This window comes from Cololabis saira, chromosome 21 (genome assembly GCF_033807715.1).
Source record: "Cololabis saira isolate AMF1-May2022 chromosome 21, fColSai1.1, whole genome shotgun sequence".
Lineage (NCBI taxonomy): Eukaryota > Metazoa > Chordata > Actinopteri > Beloniformes > Belonidae > Cololabis > Cololabis saira.
In genome coordinates, this window is record NC_084607.1 from 1,497,383 (window position 1) to 1,515,905 (window position 18,523).

Below are 18,523 nucleotides of genomic sequence, written 5' to 3' on the forward strand. Positions count from 1 at the left end.
GTGTTTTTTGCAATGAATCGGAAGAATCACTTGATCACATGTTTTTATTGTGTCCTGTCTCAAAAATATTTTGGCAAGAAATTAGAAATTGGCTATCTTTAAAAATGACTGACATTCCAAATTTAGAAATCGTTAACATTATTTTTTATATAGATACTATTGACAAATCAGTGTCCTTGGTTAATGTCATTCTCTTACTGGCTAAATAAATACCACATACACTGTTGTAAGTGGAGAAAAATGAAGCCCTCTTTCCATTTTTTTATTAATGATTTCAAAAGTTTTTTGTTTCTTTAAAAAATATTAAGTCAAATAACTCTGCAAAAAAATTAGTAAAGTTGAAATGTCGAGATTAATGTTGAAATACAATTTCGAGAAAAAAGTTGAAATGTTGAAATGTTTTTCCCTTTTTTTAAAAATAAATCAAATATGTTTTCTCCTGCCTGGCCCTGATTCTCTTCCGTACGAAACAGATCAGATCCAAAACAAACTCAGGTACCAAAAGCTCGTTATCTCAAATAATTTTTCCCCATTTAAATCAACTAAAAAAACTGTTTATTTATCCCCAAAGGGAAATTGATTGAGACAAATTCCAGACCAGTAGAGATGGTTCTGCAGTTCCGTAACTGCCTGTTTTTCACATCCAGGAAACAAAGATTCAGAACGTAACAATGAGGCAGAGTAGAGTTTTAAATGCAGCCTTGCAGTTCCTCAGTTTGGCCACTGGAGGGCGGTCATCACCACCAGCAACAAGACCGGAAATACCTGGAAAAACCTGGAAAATAAAACAACCCGACCCGCCAAATCCACACTTCCTGTCAAATATTCGGAGTTATAAGAAACTGGTGTCATCAGATGGAGCAGAAAGAGAAATGAACTCAGGTTTGGTCCTAAACCTGGAGAGTTTGGGATTTGAAAATAAGGGAAATGTTTCGCCACCAGCCCAACGAGGACCAGAATCTTACACTTTCAGACAGGACTTTTTTCTCAACATTTCTAATTTTTTCTCAAATATGTTCTTCAACATTAATCTCGACATTTCGACTTTTTTCTCGACATTTTGACTTTTTTGGAAGAAGGAATGGAAGAGCAGCGTGCGAGCCAGTGGGTGGGATTGAGGCAACGGCGCGTGGACCAGACAGGAGGAAGAAACGGACAGAAAGATCTGGAGGAACGAGCTGTGGAGGGCGGAACCGCTCCGCATTAAACTGCTCATTCAGCCCGTCTACGATGTCCTGCCAGCCCGTCTACGATGTCCTGCCAGTCTGTAGTGCTATGTTTGCCTGCTCTGTCTCACGCCGCAACCGTTCAATTCCAATTTGCTTTTCTACCTCCAGCCTATGTCTTTCCGTCTCATGTGATAACTGCAACAGCAACAGCTCTTTTTGCTGCTCGAAAGTCAAATTTCCTGCTGGAACTAAAAGTGGCTGCGCTGCTAGCGCCTGACCAAGTCCCTCTTTCTTTGCCTCCATCACCCCTTTCGCCACTAACTGCAGCTTAAGTGTAGCTTTCACACTGTCTTTACGTTTATCCCTAAGATCACCCAAACCAATTTCATACTCGTCTGCAATTTTCAACAGCTGCCCCTTAGTGCAACGATCCAGAAAACCCTCACGTGGGGCAGCAATAAATTCCTCTATCCCTGCCATTTCACAGTAAACACTGTCTTAAGCTCAGCAAAAGAACACAAAACAGAGCTACAGCCAGATCTGCACAGGCCGACTGGTGCACAAAGACACTACCAGTGATGTGGAACTCCTCTTCTAACTAAACTGCCTATACCAAACTAAACTAATCTCACTGAACCCTAGTCTTCATGTAGATTAGCGGTGGGGTCTTTAAACACTGAACCCAGTAGCCTGGTAAAGCCCCCAGTCAAGCCGGTTACTCACCAAACAGCTACGGAAGTGTCCCCGAGACAACTGCTCTGCCCGCACACCACACAAAAAAAACAAAAACTAAAAAAACAAACCAACAAGCCCAAAAGGACCACGTTGCTAGACCTATCAAGGGAAACTCCACAAAAACCACACTCAACACACCAGAGGACCCTGCCTCCCTGCTGATAGCCCACACCTGCCCTTTCAATCAGCACTCTGAACGCAGGACAAACCTCCTCCAACTGAACAACAGCCAAACTAAAGAACAAAATTAACTTTCCTATTCAAAACTGCATCTCCCAAACAGGGTACACTGGACATCACCATAGCTGATGCCATGCACTCACAAACAAATCCCCAAATCTATTAGGGCACCAAACAGCCTGAAACAAATCAAACCTTGGACGAGCCCCCACTTGTCACGAACCGGGCCGCACGGCCATGACAAAGAGGGAGACGCAACACAAGGAGAGCCAATCAAAAATGGTTTTTATTAAATAATACCAAATAATAAAGCTAAAAGAAGAACCTTAATTAAGTATGGCGTGTGTAGTCAGTAGATCAGTGGTGTAAGTGAGTGCATGCGGGAAACAATGTGGGTGTATGTGTGTAAGGTGTAAAACTAAAGCAAACCACAAACAAAATGCTGCCTCAGGGATGAGAGAGAGGGGAGAAGTAGCAGCCAGAGCTTTTTAAAGGCTCATTGAGCACAGGTGCTGCCACTTCATATTTATTGTATGCATGTGTTAGATATTTGGTGTTGGGTATTTGTTGTAGTTGTATTGGTGTTTCGTGTGTTGATTGTGTCGTGATTTATTGTATGTACATGTTGCTTTCGGCAACAATGGCTACCATTCATGCCAATAAAGCCAATTTGAATTGAATTGAATTTAATTGAAAGAGGGAGAAATATGCAGAGCTGGTGGAGGAATGGCGCTAACGGGGGTGGCGCTAACGGGGGTGGCGTAAACGATGCCTACCGATGGAGGTGGAAGAGGCTTCGCAGGGACGTCACTCTGCACGGCCTACAGTCTCCTGGGCGTAAAAGAAGAGCCGTCTCTGCAGACGGCTCTGATTGGCTATATATATATATGTATATATATATATATATATATATATATATATATATATATATATATATATATATATGTATATATATATATATATATATATATATATATATATATATATATAAATGACAGTCTGAGGAGGTCCCGTCTGCCCCCTGGTGGTCAGTAGAGGAACCTTTTGCTAGTTTCTGTTTAGAGCCGACACCTCCATGTGGAGGCTTTTATTTTGAAATCTCTGTCAGACTGTGCTTTTACTAGACTTTATGCTGAAGGGAAGACGGTACCAGCACACACACACACACACACACACACACACACACACACACACACACACACACACACACACACACACACACACACACACACACACACACACACACACACACACACACACACACACACACACACGCGCACTCACACACCTCTCTCTCAGTTCTGCAGCAGACGGAGATCCTGCAGCATCTCTGCATCGTCTCATCCTCCCTGTGACAGAAACCTCCCCGGGACAGAACCAGAACCAGGACCAGGATCAGGACCAGAACCAGGACCAGGACCAGGATCAGGATCAGGATCAGGATCTGAAGGTCCTCGGAACCGGTTCCTGCTTCATCTCACACCGGTATTGGGAACCGGGAACCAGAACCAGGTGGGAACCACCGGGGGGTGTGGGTGTGTCTCTGCAGCTCCATCCTGCTGGCTTTGTCTGTAATACCCATGTGTGTGTGTGTGTGTGTGTGTGTGTGTGTGTGTGTGTGTGTGTGTGTGTGTGTGTGTGTGTGTGTGTGTGTGTGTGTGTGTGTGTGTGTGTGTGTGTGTGTGTGTGTGTGTGTGTGTGTGTGTGTGTGTGTGTGTGTGTGGTTCTTGTCGAGCTTCCAGCTCTGTTTTCTAGAAAAGCCTGCAGGAAGAGAATCAGGGCCGTGAGGAGAAAAATAATATTGGGGAGGGGAAGATTTTTATTATTTTATTATTTTATTATTATATAGTCGAAATGTCATGAATAAAGTCAAAATTTTGCCTTTTTTCTCAACATTTCGACTTTTTTCTCGAAATTCTACTTTACATTAATCTCGACATAGTCCTGGTTTCAGATCTTCATTTCTAATATCGTATTGAAACACTTGAACTAACGATGTTCTCCCAGATGTGACCAGAACGATTAATTAATGTCATCGTAGCTTAGCGTAGCTTAGCTTAGCTTAGCATAGCTTAAGTTATTATATTTTGAGAAGATTATTACAAAATGCACTTGCAACTTTTTTTTTCTCTAGAAAATGTAAAAAACATGGTGCATTATGTAATAACAATTCTAAACATAGTTTATTTGTTTGTTATTGGTCTGTATAATTCCAAACTTCAAATAGGAAACTAAAGTTATATTTGGAGTTTTATACATAGATTTATTGGGTTACATAGGTCTAAGGGAAATTGCATAAAAAACAACAAAAGTCACTCTTGTATAAATTCATTGTTAAACAAACAACAATAACAAGTTTTATTACATAATGCACCGTGTTATTACATTTCCTAGAAAATAAAAAAGTGCATTTTATAATAATCTCCTCAAAATGCAATAACTTATTACATAATGTGGCAAAATTTGTTACAAAATGGGGCAGTTTATTACAAAATGCACCGTTATTACAAAATGCGGCCCGGCTGCGGCTCCTCTGGTCCTGGAGGGGGCGGGTGCATCTGCCGCGTCGGTGGCCGGGGCGGCTCTGTCTCTCCGGGCAGGCTGGCCCCTCCCCGGGTGGTGGTCGTTGGTTTGGGGGGTCGTTGGCATAGCCACACAGACATATACACACACATAGCCACACAGACACACACACACAGACACACATAGCCACACAGACATATACATACATACACACACACACACACACACACACATAGCCACACGGACATATACACACACACACGTAGCCACGCACACATATACACACACGTAGCCACACAGACATGTACACACACACACACACACACACACACGCACACACACACACACACACACACACACACACACACACAGCCACACACACACACACACACACACACAGCCACACACAGACATATACATACACACACACACACACACACACACACACACAGACATACACACACACACACACACACACACACACACACACACACACACACACACACACACACACACACACACACATATAGACATATACATCGAAGAAGTGAGGATGAAGAAGCGCTAGCAGTCGTTTCCCGCTGCAGTAAAAGCCCCCACACCTTCACTGCTGAGTCAGCGTTTCTGCAGCACAACGGGCTAGAAAGAGTCGATCAGCTCCAGATCTCACACAGCTCTTCCAGCTGGCGCTGCAGAATTAAACTTTAACTAAAGTTAATTATTAAACTTCATAATTAAACTTTAACTAAACTTAATTATTAAACTTCATAATTAAACTTTAACGCTGCAGCTTCTTTCAGTCCCGTTAAACATTTATACGCTTCAAGTTCTTAAGTCTTGGCTTAGTTGGAGCGGCAAACGTGAACGACCTGAAACTTTCTCACCGCCCTTTTATCACCAAACCTGGTTCCAGGGCTGGTTCTGAGACCAGGCTGTGGCGGAGCGGGTTGGTCCCCCCCCGGGGGACGATAACGGTAACGAGTCGAGTCCCGGCAGCTCGTTACGATCCTCCGCAGACGAGGAAACAGCGGAGCTTTTCAGAGCAGCTGCCTGATCGATGAATATTGATCTGTGGTCTTTGTGAAACTGGAGCTGATCAGACGCTTCAGACGAGGGGGGAGGGCAGCCATCTCTCCATCTCTCCATCTCTCCATCCATCTCTCCATCCTTCCCTCATCCATCCATCCATCCATCTCTCCATCCTTCCCTCATCCATCCATCCATCCATCATCCATCCATCATCCATCCATCATCCATCCATCCATCCATCATCCATCCATCATCCATCCATCCATCATCCATCCATCCATCCATCCATCCATCATCCATCCATCCATCATCCATCCATCCATCCATCCATCCATCCATCCATCCATCCATCCATCCATCCATCCATCATCCATCATCCATCATCCATCCATCCATCATCCATGCCTCCGTCCATGTTATGAAACGATTGTAGGACCCAGATGTCGGAGTGATCAGGAGGCAGGAGTTCCAAAAAAACAGGATTTATTGAAGAAAACAAAAGGTGCTGCTTTGCAGGATGGCAAAAACTGGAAACAAGAATCCAAAACTACTAAACACAAGTTCAGGGGGACCAGTCCGGGACCACTGGAACAGGGACGGGTGCGTCCAGGACCATGAATTTCTGAATGTCTTAACAACAAGCTTTTGATTGTTTTTCCTAAATAAATTACAAATTCAGCCTCTAAACCAAGTCTTTATCTTCCCATTCTCTAACCTCATTATCTATGCGGGATTCTGAGTGGGCGGGGCTATGATAATGAGGCTCTGTGCTGATTGGCTGCCTGAATGACGCCCTACACCGCTACGAAAACATGGCGGAAGCTCCGGCCGGGGGAGTTAGTTGTTAGTGGTTTCACTCATCGCTCCATCGTTCCGTAACAACGGGATCAGAATCTTATTGGCTCCTAGAAGCCACATCACACTGGATGGATCATCCGGGCGGCTGTACAGACACTGCACTCTACAATCATGGAATTGATTAACTGGTCTCTCAGCACAATTGACCACATTTTTGCGACGAGAAGTCAGGGGGTAAGGGAGCCCTCCTGCCCCCACGGGACATTTTTTGCCGGATACATGATGGATTCCTGGAAACATTGGAGGATCATGTGTCTGTCGATTCTGTCCGTCGAGGACGTTGAAGATGCTTCATAATTGGATTAATAATAACAGGATTTCTGCTTTTTGCAGCTGGCGGTTTCCTGGTATATCGACAAATGCGTAAGTCGTCGACAGCTGTTCGGGCCCTTTCTGAGCTGCCCGACGTGGCTGAGGGAAAATTACTGGAATCCGCCTGTTTTTTTTTCAATACAATTGTTGATTCTACAATCTGACCTTGAGAGAGCAGCCTGGTCGGCTGCTCCAGTCACAATCTCCCTGGTGGAATAAAAACAAGATGCTCTCCCCCCCACTATTCAATTCAATTCAATTCAATTTTATTTATATAGCGTCTAATACAACAGATGTTGTCTCTAGATGCTTTCCAGAGATCCAGAACATGAACATAAACATAAACATAAACATAAACATAAACATAAACATAAATATAAACATAAACATAAACATACATACCACTAGCCCTCCCCTCTCCCAGGAACACCTGCGGACCTGTTTCAGAACTGTACCGAGCCGTCTGTATCAGAACTGTACCGGCCGTCTGATAACATCAAGGACATTGGCTAAGGAGCAGCTCTGGGCGAAGTTCACAGACTTACCGCTCACACATACACACTTACTGATAACCACACTCTCATTCTCAACGCTTTCCCGGCCCCCCCTCTTATCAGCCCCCCCAACATGGTCTCCGGGTCCGAGCGCCACGAAGCCGCGGCGCTCACTTGGATGCACCGTGCCGGGATCCCCCCCCAGTAACCCTCCCCCACACCCACATGCAAGTCTTCGTGATGATGTTGTTTGCTTTATGTGCTGAGGTGTTTTTTGCACCTTTACACTGCGTATTTATACACAGTGTGAAGATCCTTTTTTCCTGCCCTATCCCAGTGTTACCCTTGAAAAACAGGCGCATTATAAACATCTGTGTCGCCGACGGTGTATCCGAAGTCAAATACATTGTTTTTCTAAACTGTCAATTAAAGCTGATTCTGATTCTGCAGAATTTGGTTGCTTTCCTCCTTCTCTGAGTTGGCAGGCTGAGGGGAGACCACTTTATATATGTTAAAGCAAGAAAGTGTGTTTCGGATTTTTTCAGGGTTTTTTTCGGGTTTGTTTTGGGTTTTTTCGGGTTTATTTTCTGTTTTTTTTCGGGTGTGTTTCGGGTTTTTTTCTGGTTATTTTCGGGTTTGTTTTGGGTTTTTTTCGGGTTTATTTTCGTTTTTTTTTCGGGTTTGTTTTGTTTTTTTGGGGGTTTTTTCGGGTTTATTTTCGTTTTTTTTTGGGGTTTATTCTCGGGTGTGTTTCGGGTTTTTTTCGGGTTATTTTCGGGTTTGTTTCGGGTTTTTTCGGGTTTATTTTCAGGTGTGTTTCGGGTTTTTTCGGGTTTATTTTCGGGTGTGTTTGGGGGTTTTTTCGGGTGTGTTTCAGGTTTTTTTCGGGTTTATTTTCGTTTTTCTCGGGTTTATTTTCGGGTGTGTTTCGGGTTTTTTTGGGTTTATTTACGAGTGTGTTTCGGGTTTTTTCGGGTTTATTCTCGGGTTTTTTCGGGTTTATTTTCGTTTTTTTTCGGGTTTATTTTTGGGTAGATCAATAACGTCATGAACTCACGGTTCTGCTTTCTCCTTCTCTTCCAGAGCGACCGCCACCCCCCCACCCCCCCACCCCCCAGTCTGACCGGAACCATGGCCTCCAGTCCCAGCACCGCCCCGTCCGGCTCCACGGCCCCCCAGGAGGAGCAGCTCGCCCCCCCGTCCGGCTCCGTGGCCCCCCAGGAGGAGCAGCTCGCCCCCCCGTCCGGCTCCACGGCCCCCCAGGAGGAGCAGCCAATCACCACGCAGCCAGGGGTTGAGCCGGGCGGCGATGCGGGCAAGGCGGGCGAGGCGGGCAGCGAGCTAGCAGCCCCACCGGCCACCACCACCACCGCACCAGCCGGGGGCCAGCAGACCCCGACCACGGACCCCCAGGACCCCCCGGAGGACCCGGCCCTGGACCACCTGACCGTCATCAGCGAGTGCACCGAGACAAGTGAGTTTCTAAAGTCTTGTTTCTGAATTCAGATAAAACAGAGGTTATCATTCTTGGTCCAGAGCATCTTAGGAAGGGATTAAATGGTGTTGTGATGGCTTCTAGTGCAACTGTGAGAAACCTTGGTGTCGTTTCCATCTCCGTAATATTGCAAAAATTAGGAAAATCCTCTCGCAGAGTGATGCAGAAAAACTAGTTCATGCGTTTGTATCTTCTAGACTAGATTACTGTAATGTGTTATTAGCAGGGTGTCCAAGTAATTTGCTGAATAGGCTCCAGCTGATCCAGAATGCAGCAGCACGAGTGCTGACAGGAATCAGCAGGAGAGACCACATCTCTCCAGTGTTAGCGTCGCTCCATTGGCTACCTGTAAAATTCAGAATCCAATTTAAAATGTTATTACTTGCATATAAAGCCCAAAACGGCTTAGCTCTGCAGTATTTACAAGACCTGATAGTGCCTTATGTTCCTGGCAGAGCTCTCCGCTCCCAGGGTGCAGGTTTACTCGTAGTTCCTAGAGTATCTAAATGTAGATTTGGAGGGCGGGCGTTCTGCTATCAGGCACCACTACTATGGAACCAACTTCCAATCTGGGTTAAGGAGGCTGACACCACCTCCACCTTTAAAACTAAACTTAAAACCTTTCTGTTTAGTAAAGCCTATAGTTAGTGTTTAGTAAACCTCTAGCTGGTGTTGGTAAATCTCTAGGTAGTGTAAACTCTAGTGCTGCTAGTTTATGTTTATGTTCTGGATCTCTGGAAAGCGTCTAGAGACACATCTGTTGTGTTAGACGCTATATAAATAAAATTGAATGGAATTAATTAATGAATAGTAAAGTCGAAATGTTGAGAAAAAAGTCAAAATTTTGTGAATAAAGTTGAAATGCGAAATTTCAACTTTCTTCACGAAATTTCGTCTTTTTTCTCAAAATTGTACTTCAACATTAATCTCCACATTTTTCCCTGTGTGTTGTCTTGCAGGTAACGGCGTGGCCCCCACGATGGCCGACGCGTCCCCCACGGTGTCGTTGGCGTCGCCCAGGCTTCACGCTAAGCCGAGCGCTAACGGCCGGGCTCGGCCGGGCAGCCGGTCCGGCTCGGTGGGCGGGCTCAGCTCGGTGGGCGGGCTCGGCTCGCCCCGGCCCTCGCTCACCCGCCGGCCCAGCGCCATCACCGAGGGCGACGGGTCCAAGCCCCGGGACTACCTGCTGCTAGCCATCCTGTCCTGCTTCTGCCCGCTGGTGCCCGTCAACATCGTGGCCCTCACCTTCTCCGTCATGGTAGGAACTGGCTTTGCTAGTTACATTAATCTCGATATTTTGATTTTTTTTCTTACCATTTCGACTTTTTTCTTGAAATTGTATTTCAACATTTATCTCAACATTTCGACCAGACGCTAGTAGCCGGTGGAGGAACTGCAGGTCTGGATCCGGACGCTAGTTTTTCTCTCAGTTCCTTGTTGAACCAGGAAAACCAGACGGGGTCCAGTTCTAATAATATGTATTAGAGAAAATATATTCTTACGTACAGTTTCACAAGCGTGAGGAAACTTCTCTTCTTCTTCTTTTCAGTCCCGGAACAGTCTGGCGCAGGGCAACGTGGACGGAGCTCGCCGGCTCGGCCGCAACGCTATGGTTCTGTCCATCGTCTCCATCCTGGGAGGAATCGCTATCATCGCCGCCGCGCTCGTCTTCAACTGGGGGCGTGAGTAGGCTTCCCACCCGTCCCTTAAAATACGGAATTGTTCCGTAATTGGGAATTAAAAGTTGCATTCCGTATTGAACCAATACAGACACATATTATGCTCTTATTTATTGATGTAATAATATACAGGTGAAGGTCGGAAAATGTGAATATATTGCAAAACTTCATTCTTAGTAAATTCAACTAAAGGTGAAACAAATATATTATTTCCCACTACATTCAAAGTGAGATATTTCAAGCCTTTATTTGTTATAATTTTGGTGATTATGGCTCAGTTTATGAAAACCCCAAATGAAAAAATCTCTATATTATGAAATCAATAAACAATTCAATCATCAAAATAATAACAAATAAAGGTTTAATATATCTTGCTGTGCATGTAATGAGACTATGTAATATATTAGTTTTGCCTTTTAAGTTGAATTATTGAAATAAATTAACTTTTACACCATATTCTAGTTGAATTATTGAAATAAATTAACTTTTACACCATATTCTAATGTTCCGACCTTCACCTGTATCTATATTCTACATCTGGGCTGATGGACGTACACATCATGGGAGGATATTTCAGTTGCTATATGGTTGTCTCTCTGTACAGACATGCAAGTTAAATGCTATTAAAGCACTTTAAACTTTAAATCAAAGCATTTAGTTTTTTCATATAAAATAAATACATTTCTATGCAGTTTAGAAGTTTTGGGGATGTCCCTTTTTTTGGGGTCTGCGTTGCTGAAATCGGAGCGTCCCTTATTTCTATTTCGATTTTTGGGTGTAATTATAGATGAAAACCTCACATGGAAATCTCAGTTAAATTATGTTAAAACTAAGGTATCAAAGAATATTTTTGTTTTGAATAGTGTAAAACATGTTTTAGATTATAAGACAATGCAAATTTTGTATTGCTCACTTATTTTGCCTTATTTTAGTTATTGTGTGGAAGTTTGGGGGAAAACATACACAACAAATATCAAGCCTTAGTTTATTTTACAGAAGAGAGCAGTATGGATCAGAACACACCAATAAACTCTTTATCAATGCAGGATTAATTAAACTTAAAGATATTGTTGAGTTTGTTGTGATCGAATTGAATCACCCCGGGTTCTTTAATTGAGCTGGAAAAGGTAAATAAAGACACAAAAGACTGAAGACTGGGATAGTATTAAAGAAGGCCTCATGAGGGAGGGAGATACAGCAGAGCAGAGCTCTGCAGCCTGCTTGTTCAATCGTCCTGCTGAATATCTGCCGGTCTCTGTCCTGAGAACAAGTTTTATTATAGTTCAACAGAAAGGGGGGAGCGGCCCAAAGTTTATTGCTGGGGGCCTCTCTTATCTCGTGCCTGTTACAGAAAATGGTTCTTTCAGTGAAAAGACAGAAGAATGCACCTTAGTTTCAACACAGACACATTTAGTTAATCAGCACATGCACTTTACATATTCAGTTTGATTTTAAACTGTTCTTTATATAATCAATCATAACAAGTTACAGACTTTATTAGTTATGTTCAAGGCAAAAGGCAGAATATTGCCTGAAAATATACGTTTTTTTGTGTTTAGTTCAGAAAATAAGGACCATAGGAGGAAATTAGATTTTAAACATCCGTTTGCACGGACTACTTTAAAACAAATGTGTATTTCAGTATCTGGTGTAAAATTATGGAACTCCTTAACAACTGATTTAAAGGATTGTAAAAATATTCACCAGTTCAAGAAATTGTATAAAGACAACACAATCAGACAATATGAATTTAACGGGTAAAATATCTTTTGTTGTTTTATGTTTTTGTATTGTTGGTGAGTTAGTGTGTATGTTTTCTTATTTTTTGTTTGGTTTTTTCATTATTTCTCTTTTTTGGTATTATATAAGCAGTGACTGTTGAAAAGACGGACAAACATCTTCATATGAATTGTTTTATTTTTTTGAGAAAGGGGCTTGGTATATAAGGATTTCTTCTTCTTGCCCCTTTTCCATCATGGAATGGAACATGAATGTGAATTATTTCCATGATACGGAATAAATAAAAATGAAATGAAATAATACGTTGATGTTTCAACTGAATCTGTGAATTCTGTCCGTTTGTCTGCAGTAATCTTGAAGTCCTGATGGGAAGCAGTTGCCACGGCAACAGACCAGCGACACGACGGCGTCCGAACCACCGCGACTTCGTTCCAGCCTGGTCCCTGAAGCTCCGTCGTTTCTCAAGCGTCTGCACCAGAAGAGAAAAAGAGACGAACGTTCTGTTTTTGTTCTTTGCTGTTGTTTGTTTTTCTGCACGATGACGAGAGCATGGACTCGGCTGGATCGCTACACCCTCGTTAGCAGCTTATCTCCTCCGCAGACCGGACCCCCCATCAATCAATCACAATCATGGACTCTTGTCTCTAGAGAAGGAATTATTCTGAGCTCTGAAGGACGTTTTTCTCGCTTCGATGCCAAAACGCTGAGAAATCGTCTCAGCTGAAGCGAACTGGTTTCTGGACTTGAAGGAACTTTCCTGTGAAGACTGAAGGATCTCAAACCGGCGGAGGATCAGTTTCACCCCACAAACGCACAAACGGAGGAACCGCCGAGTCCCTCCTCCACAAGACTTTCAAAAACATGTTCCTGATGTTGCTGGAGCACGAAAACAAAGCGGCGGACGATCTCAGATGTTTTAGCGGTGAATGTTTTAGCGGTGAATGTTTTAGCGGCGAATGCTACGCTGCAGGTTCAGTCGCTCGCTGAGCGCTAGCAGCCTCCGTTGAATGTACGAATACGAGGTTTAATGAGAGCGACGCTGCACTATAGACCAGTTACATTAGTACAATTACAAAGTGTTTATCTACAGCAATCCATTATAGCGCATCCAAACATGTCGAGGTTCATAAAAGGAGTCTGGTGTGTTTTAAAATGTTTAAAAAAAATCAAGCCTTCCATGTTTAAACGTCCGCAACGATGGAAGTTTAGAAAAACCTTCCGTTTGATGAATCGCTTGTTGTTGCCTGTAATTAGGAACAAATGTATTTCAAGTAAAACGCTCACATCCATCCGCCGTCGGGGGAATTCTGCATGTTTTGAGCAGTTTTGAATCCAGCGTAAATCAGCTGAACATGCTAGCCTGCTAGCCTGCTAGCTATTCCAGGAAGGTTTGCAGTAGCTACACTGAAAAAAGTAAACCAACGCTGTCCTCCATTTTTATTTATTTTTTTCTCATTCTAATAGTTGAAAAATATTAGTTTGCTTATTTAAACTAAGTTTTCTAATTTATATCTATCAGTGACATTTTTTTTTTTACTTTACTATATTATAAACTGACAACAGATCATTTTCTGGCGGTAATTCAAAAATAATTTATATCAAATAAAAAGTTAAGCTAAATGAAGTATTTATACTGAGTCAACACTAAAATATTAGCTGTGACAGATTACCGTCGTTTTTTTAAGTTAAGGTTATATTTTTTCCAGTGTAGCCTGCTAGCTGTTTTAAAGTGTTTACAAAGGGCTGGATTTTGATTGGCCTTTAGATTTCCTGAGCTGGCTCCGCCCACATTCTACATCAGCGCGGCTAAAAATTTGTTTAAAAAAAAGTGTTTTACTGGAAGTGAAAATGGGAAATTCCAGTCTCTCAAATACTCTAAAGTATCTTTTGCGAGTGCGTGTGATTTAACGCTAACACTTCGGACAAACTTTGTAATTATTATTTTGAACTTAAGTCATGAAACTGGTGCCAAACTCAACAAAAAGATGATTTTTAGTTTTTTCTTTTGTTAAGAAAAAGGGCCTTTTATGCTGAACGTCTGACGCAGATACGAAGACGGACGGATGTTTCTGTCCACGACTGCGTTGATTTCATCGTATATTTCTGCGCGTCGTGTACGAACTTCTGAACAACCTGAAGCTCAGAGAAAACTAGTGGACATCCTAAAGTATTAAGAAGTATATTTATCAACTTATTTATGCATGGATAAAGAAAAGAAAAGGAAATGCCTCTTTATCGCTCGACATTTATTCGCACATACTCGAACCAGATTAGCACAAATGAAACAATCTCGTTGATATCGGTGGCGACTCGTCGCCGCCCCCCGGTGGCGGCGCAACGCCTGAATATGTGAAACCTACGACTCGAGACCAGTATTTTAGTTGTTTTTCAACATAAAAGCTAAGTTTTACTGTGAAACTGATCGACTCCGTTGGTAACGGCTAGCTGCTAACGGCTAACGTCCTCGTCTCAACGTGCCAAACATCCCAGTTCTGGTTGTTCTGGGTGAATCTTTGAATCTACGAGGAGATGAGCTGCAGCAACGCCGCGGCTCCGCTATAACCAAGTTTACAGTGCATGTTTACAGTATTTATCACAGAATGCTTTTATAAAACTCTGTAGCGTCGTTAGCAGCAGATCTTTTTTCATTATGCACATTATGCAATGTCGAGAAAAAAGGCGAAATGTCGAGAAAAATGTCGAAATGTCTAGAAAAAAGTCGAAATGTTGAGAAAAAAGTCAAAATGTCGAGAATAATGTTGAAATACAATTTCGATTTCATTCGCGAAATTGCATTTCAGCTTTATTCTCGAAAGTCGAAATGTTGAGAAAAAAGTCAAAATGTCGAGAATAATGTTGTAGAAATTTATTCACGAAATTTTGGCTTTATTCTTTGAAATTGTATTTCAACATTAATCTCGTCATTTCGACTTTTCTCTTGAAGTTCAGAATAAAAAAAAAGACTGGGCGGAGCTAACGTTGTAAATAACTAGTTATCCTTTTCTGCTCTCTGATTGTTTCTTCTTCTTCTTTTTGTGAGAGACGTTGGCCAAAGGTCAGGGAGGTTTGGAGGGTCGATGACGGCGCTGGATTCACGTCACGTTGAAAATCAGTCATGAAATATCAAAATATCGTGAATGAGAATAAAAAGAGATGTAATTCTCGAAAGTCGAAGTGTCGAGATTAATGTTGTCGAAATTTCGACTTTATTCACGAAATTGTATTTCAACATTAATCTTGACATTTTGACTTTATTCGCGAAATTGCATTTCAACTTTTTTCTCGAAAGTCGAAATGTCGAGAAAAAAGTCGAAATGTAAAGATTAATGTTGAAGTACAATTTCGATAAAAAAGTTGAAATGTTGAAACAAAGTCGAAATGTCAAGAATAATGTTGAAGTACAATTTTGACTTTATTCACGAAATTGTATTTCAACTTTATTCTTGAAAGTTGAAATGTTGAGAAAAAAGTCAAAATGTTGAGAATAATGTCAAAAATTTCGACTTTATTCACGAAATTTGTCATGAAATATCGTGAATGAGAATAAAAAGAGACGTAATCACCTGGATGTGACGTAGCTAGCTCACCTGAGCATGTAGCATGCCTCTCTATTAATCACATGTTGAAAGTAAATGATGAACGAATGTTGTGGCCTCGTCGACGCGACGCTAACTCGGCTCCCGCCGGCTCGGCGCTAACCTCTCCGAGCTGCTAGCGGCGTCTCGCCCATCTCGCTCGCCTCGCCCGCCTCCGGGATCTGACCCGACTGTTAGCGCTTCGGTTTCGCTGCTTCGCCGCTCGTGAACTGTGAACGAACTCGCGCAGATACTTAGCTACTTAGCTACTTAGCTACGGTTCGACTGGGTCCAAACGTGTCGCGCAAAACACCGCTGTGGCATTTAAACACGACGTCTTCAGGAGAGCATCAACTTAGCTCCAACTTAGCTTCAACTTAGCATCAAACTTAGCTTCAACTTAGCTGCAACTTAGCTTCAACTTAGCTTCAACTTAGCATCAACTTAGCTTTAGTTCCTCCGAGAAGTGAAAAGTCCCGAGGGAGGTTTTGTTCTTCATGTATCTGTTTATTGGAACCATCAACTTCATTTTTAATAGCAAATCCGTCCGTAAACAAATTAATCTCATAAACAAACTGCTTAAAAGATGCGATTGGTTTTAGCGAATGTGCAGCAAATGACTGGGATGGTGGTGATTTTATTTTTAGGTCTGGTATGTAGCACCAACTGTTACATTTAGACATTTGCAACATCAGCGTCGTTAAACTCCACTTAAGCTGTTTCCATCAAACTGTGATGATAGAATCTTCTGAGGGCTTTTTACGTAAGAGTATTAGAAAAATAAAAATAATATTTTAGAGGAGGAAGATTTTCTTTTCATTATGCACTTCGAGAAAAAAGTCGAAATGTCGAGAAAAAAAGTCAAAATGTCACGATTAATGTTGAAATGTTGAGAAAAAAGGCGACATTTCGATTTTTTTCTCGAAATTGTACTTTTTTTTCTCAATTTTGAGAAAGAAAGTCGAAATGTCGAGACTAAAGTTGAAATACAATTTCGACTTTATTCGCAAAATTTTATTTCACCTTTATACGCGAAAGTCGGAATGTCGAGAAAAAAGTCGAAATGTTGAGAATAATGTTGAAATACAATTTCGACTTTATTCACGAAATTGTATTTCAACATTATTTTCGAAGGCTGAAATGTCGAGATTAATGTTGAAGTGCAATTTCGAGAAAAGTATTGAAAATGTTGAGGAAAAAGTCAAAATGTCGAGAATAAAGTCGAAATTTCGACTTTATTCTCGAAATTTCGACTTTATTCTCGAAATAGTATTTCAACATTAATCTCGAAATTTCGACTTTTTTCTCAACATTTCGACTTTTTTCTCAACATTTCGACTATTTTCTCAACATTTTCACTTCTTTTCTCAAAGTGCACAATAAAATAAAACCTTCCCCTCTCAAATGTTTCGGCGCTGATTCTCTTTCTCTCGTAGCTTTTTCTCCCGGTCGGACGTAAAGCTGCTGCTCGTTCACCTTCTTCTTCTTCTTCTTCTGATCTCAGTATTTTTACATTTCTATTCTGGTTCTCTTTTGTACCTGATGTTTGTAGCTGCTTCCTGCTTGCTGTTGCTAAAGCATGAGCCGTCACTTCATTATCACTCCTGTTATTGATCGTATTGATCTCTGTGCCTGTGCATGCCTTAAACTGACTGTTCAACATAAACAGGATGAGAGGATGTCCAGTATTTAATCATGTCTGAGGGAAATAAATCCCACTTAAATACCAGCTGCTCCGAGTCTGCAGGCTCTTAAATCCAGCGACACGTTCGTCGACATCAGGGAATAAATCCCTGTTTCACTTCCTGATAAATCCAGACGGACCAACCCGGTTTGAGGAGTGAAAGTATCCGCTGGGAGAGATTTCCTACCTTCACAATGTCATAATTACTGCTGCTATAAACTTTTACAAACCTCTAAACCTCTTTCCTGGCTTTTTTTCAACTTGGAAAAATAAGAGAATTAGCTATCGCTAAGCGCGGTAGCATAACAGCTAGCCATTGTCTGAGCCGACTGTCAATCAATCATATTAGAAATAAGTTTATTGCTTGTGTTGGGCAGCGCCCATATGCCCATGTGAACTCTGAACTTATAAATGTATATGAACAATTTCAGGATTATGAAGACCAGTAAAGCCAGACTTTGGCCCTTCTTCCTGATGTCAGTTTTATGACCCCCTGCTGCTAACCTCCTGGTCATCTCGCCCTGGCTCGAGATAGTCCGTTTACGACCCCCGCTGCATGGCCCAGATCAAAGCAGGACAGCGAAAACCCAGGAAACCAGGCCTCAAAGGGGGGTACTGCCTCTTTGAACAGACCCAAAAGCTATAAATACCAGCAACCCCCCCTTGCCTGAAACCCGCTTTAATGTGCCTCCTAGAATGGCCGCTGTGCCATGAACTACAATCCCAGCATGCCTTGCGGGATGGGGCGGCGCCTGAGAGCGACACGCACCCAATCCCGAGCGAGGCATCGATGACGTCACCGCTGCGCGCGTAGGATCAAAACCCTGAAGCTGCTCCCATTTTCTCGCTCTTCCGATCAACGTTCCGTCCTGAGCAGCTGGACCTTTTGGCTGCGGGCCAAAGATCCCATCTCCTCCTCCCCCCCTGGGAGGGGGGAGAGAAGATCCCGCAGAGCGTGGCTCCACGGCCGGCTCATGCTCTGCATGCCCTCGCTCCAGCTTGGCCTGGAGATCCGCTGCGGTCTCGGAGCGAGGCAGCGCTCCGGCCCTC

The 18,523-nt window shown here is 42.6% G+C and overlaps 1 protein-coding gene across 1 annotated transcript; it reads left to right on the forward strand.

Moving 5' to 3' along the window:
- The first annotated feature begins 606 nt into the window (after positions 1-606).
- On the forward strand, positions 607-15,394 carry LOC133422527 (proline-rich transmembrane protein 2). The gene is made up of 6 exons (XM_061712552.1): positions 607-665; positions 3,443-3,596; positions 8,384-8,774; positions 9,755-10,053; positions 10,345-10,477; positions 12,564-15,394. Exons 1-6 carry the CDS (start codon positions 607-609, stop codon positions 12,578-12,580), a joined length of 1,053 nt encoding a protein of 350 aa, XP_061568536.1. The 3' UTR covers positions 12,581-15,394.
- The last annotated feature ends 3,129 nt before the right edge of the window (positions 15,395-18,523 follow it).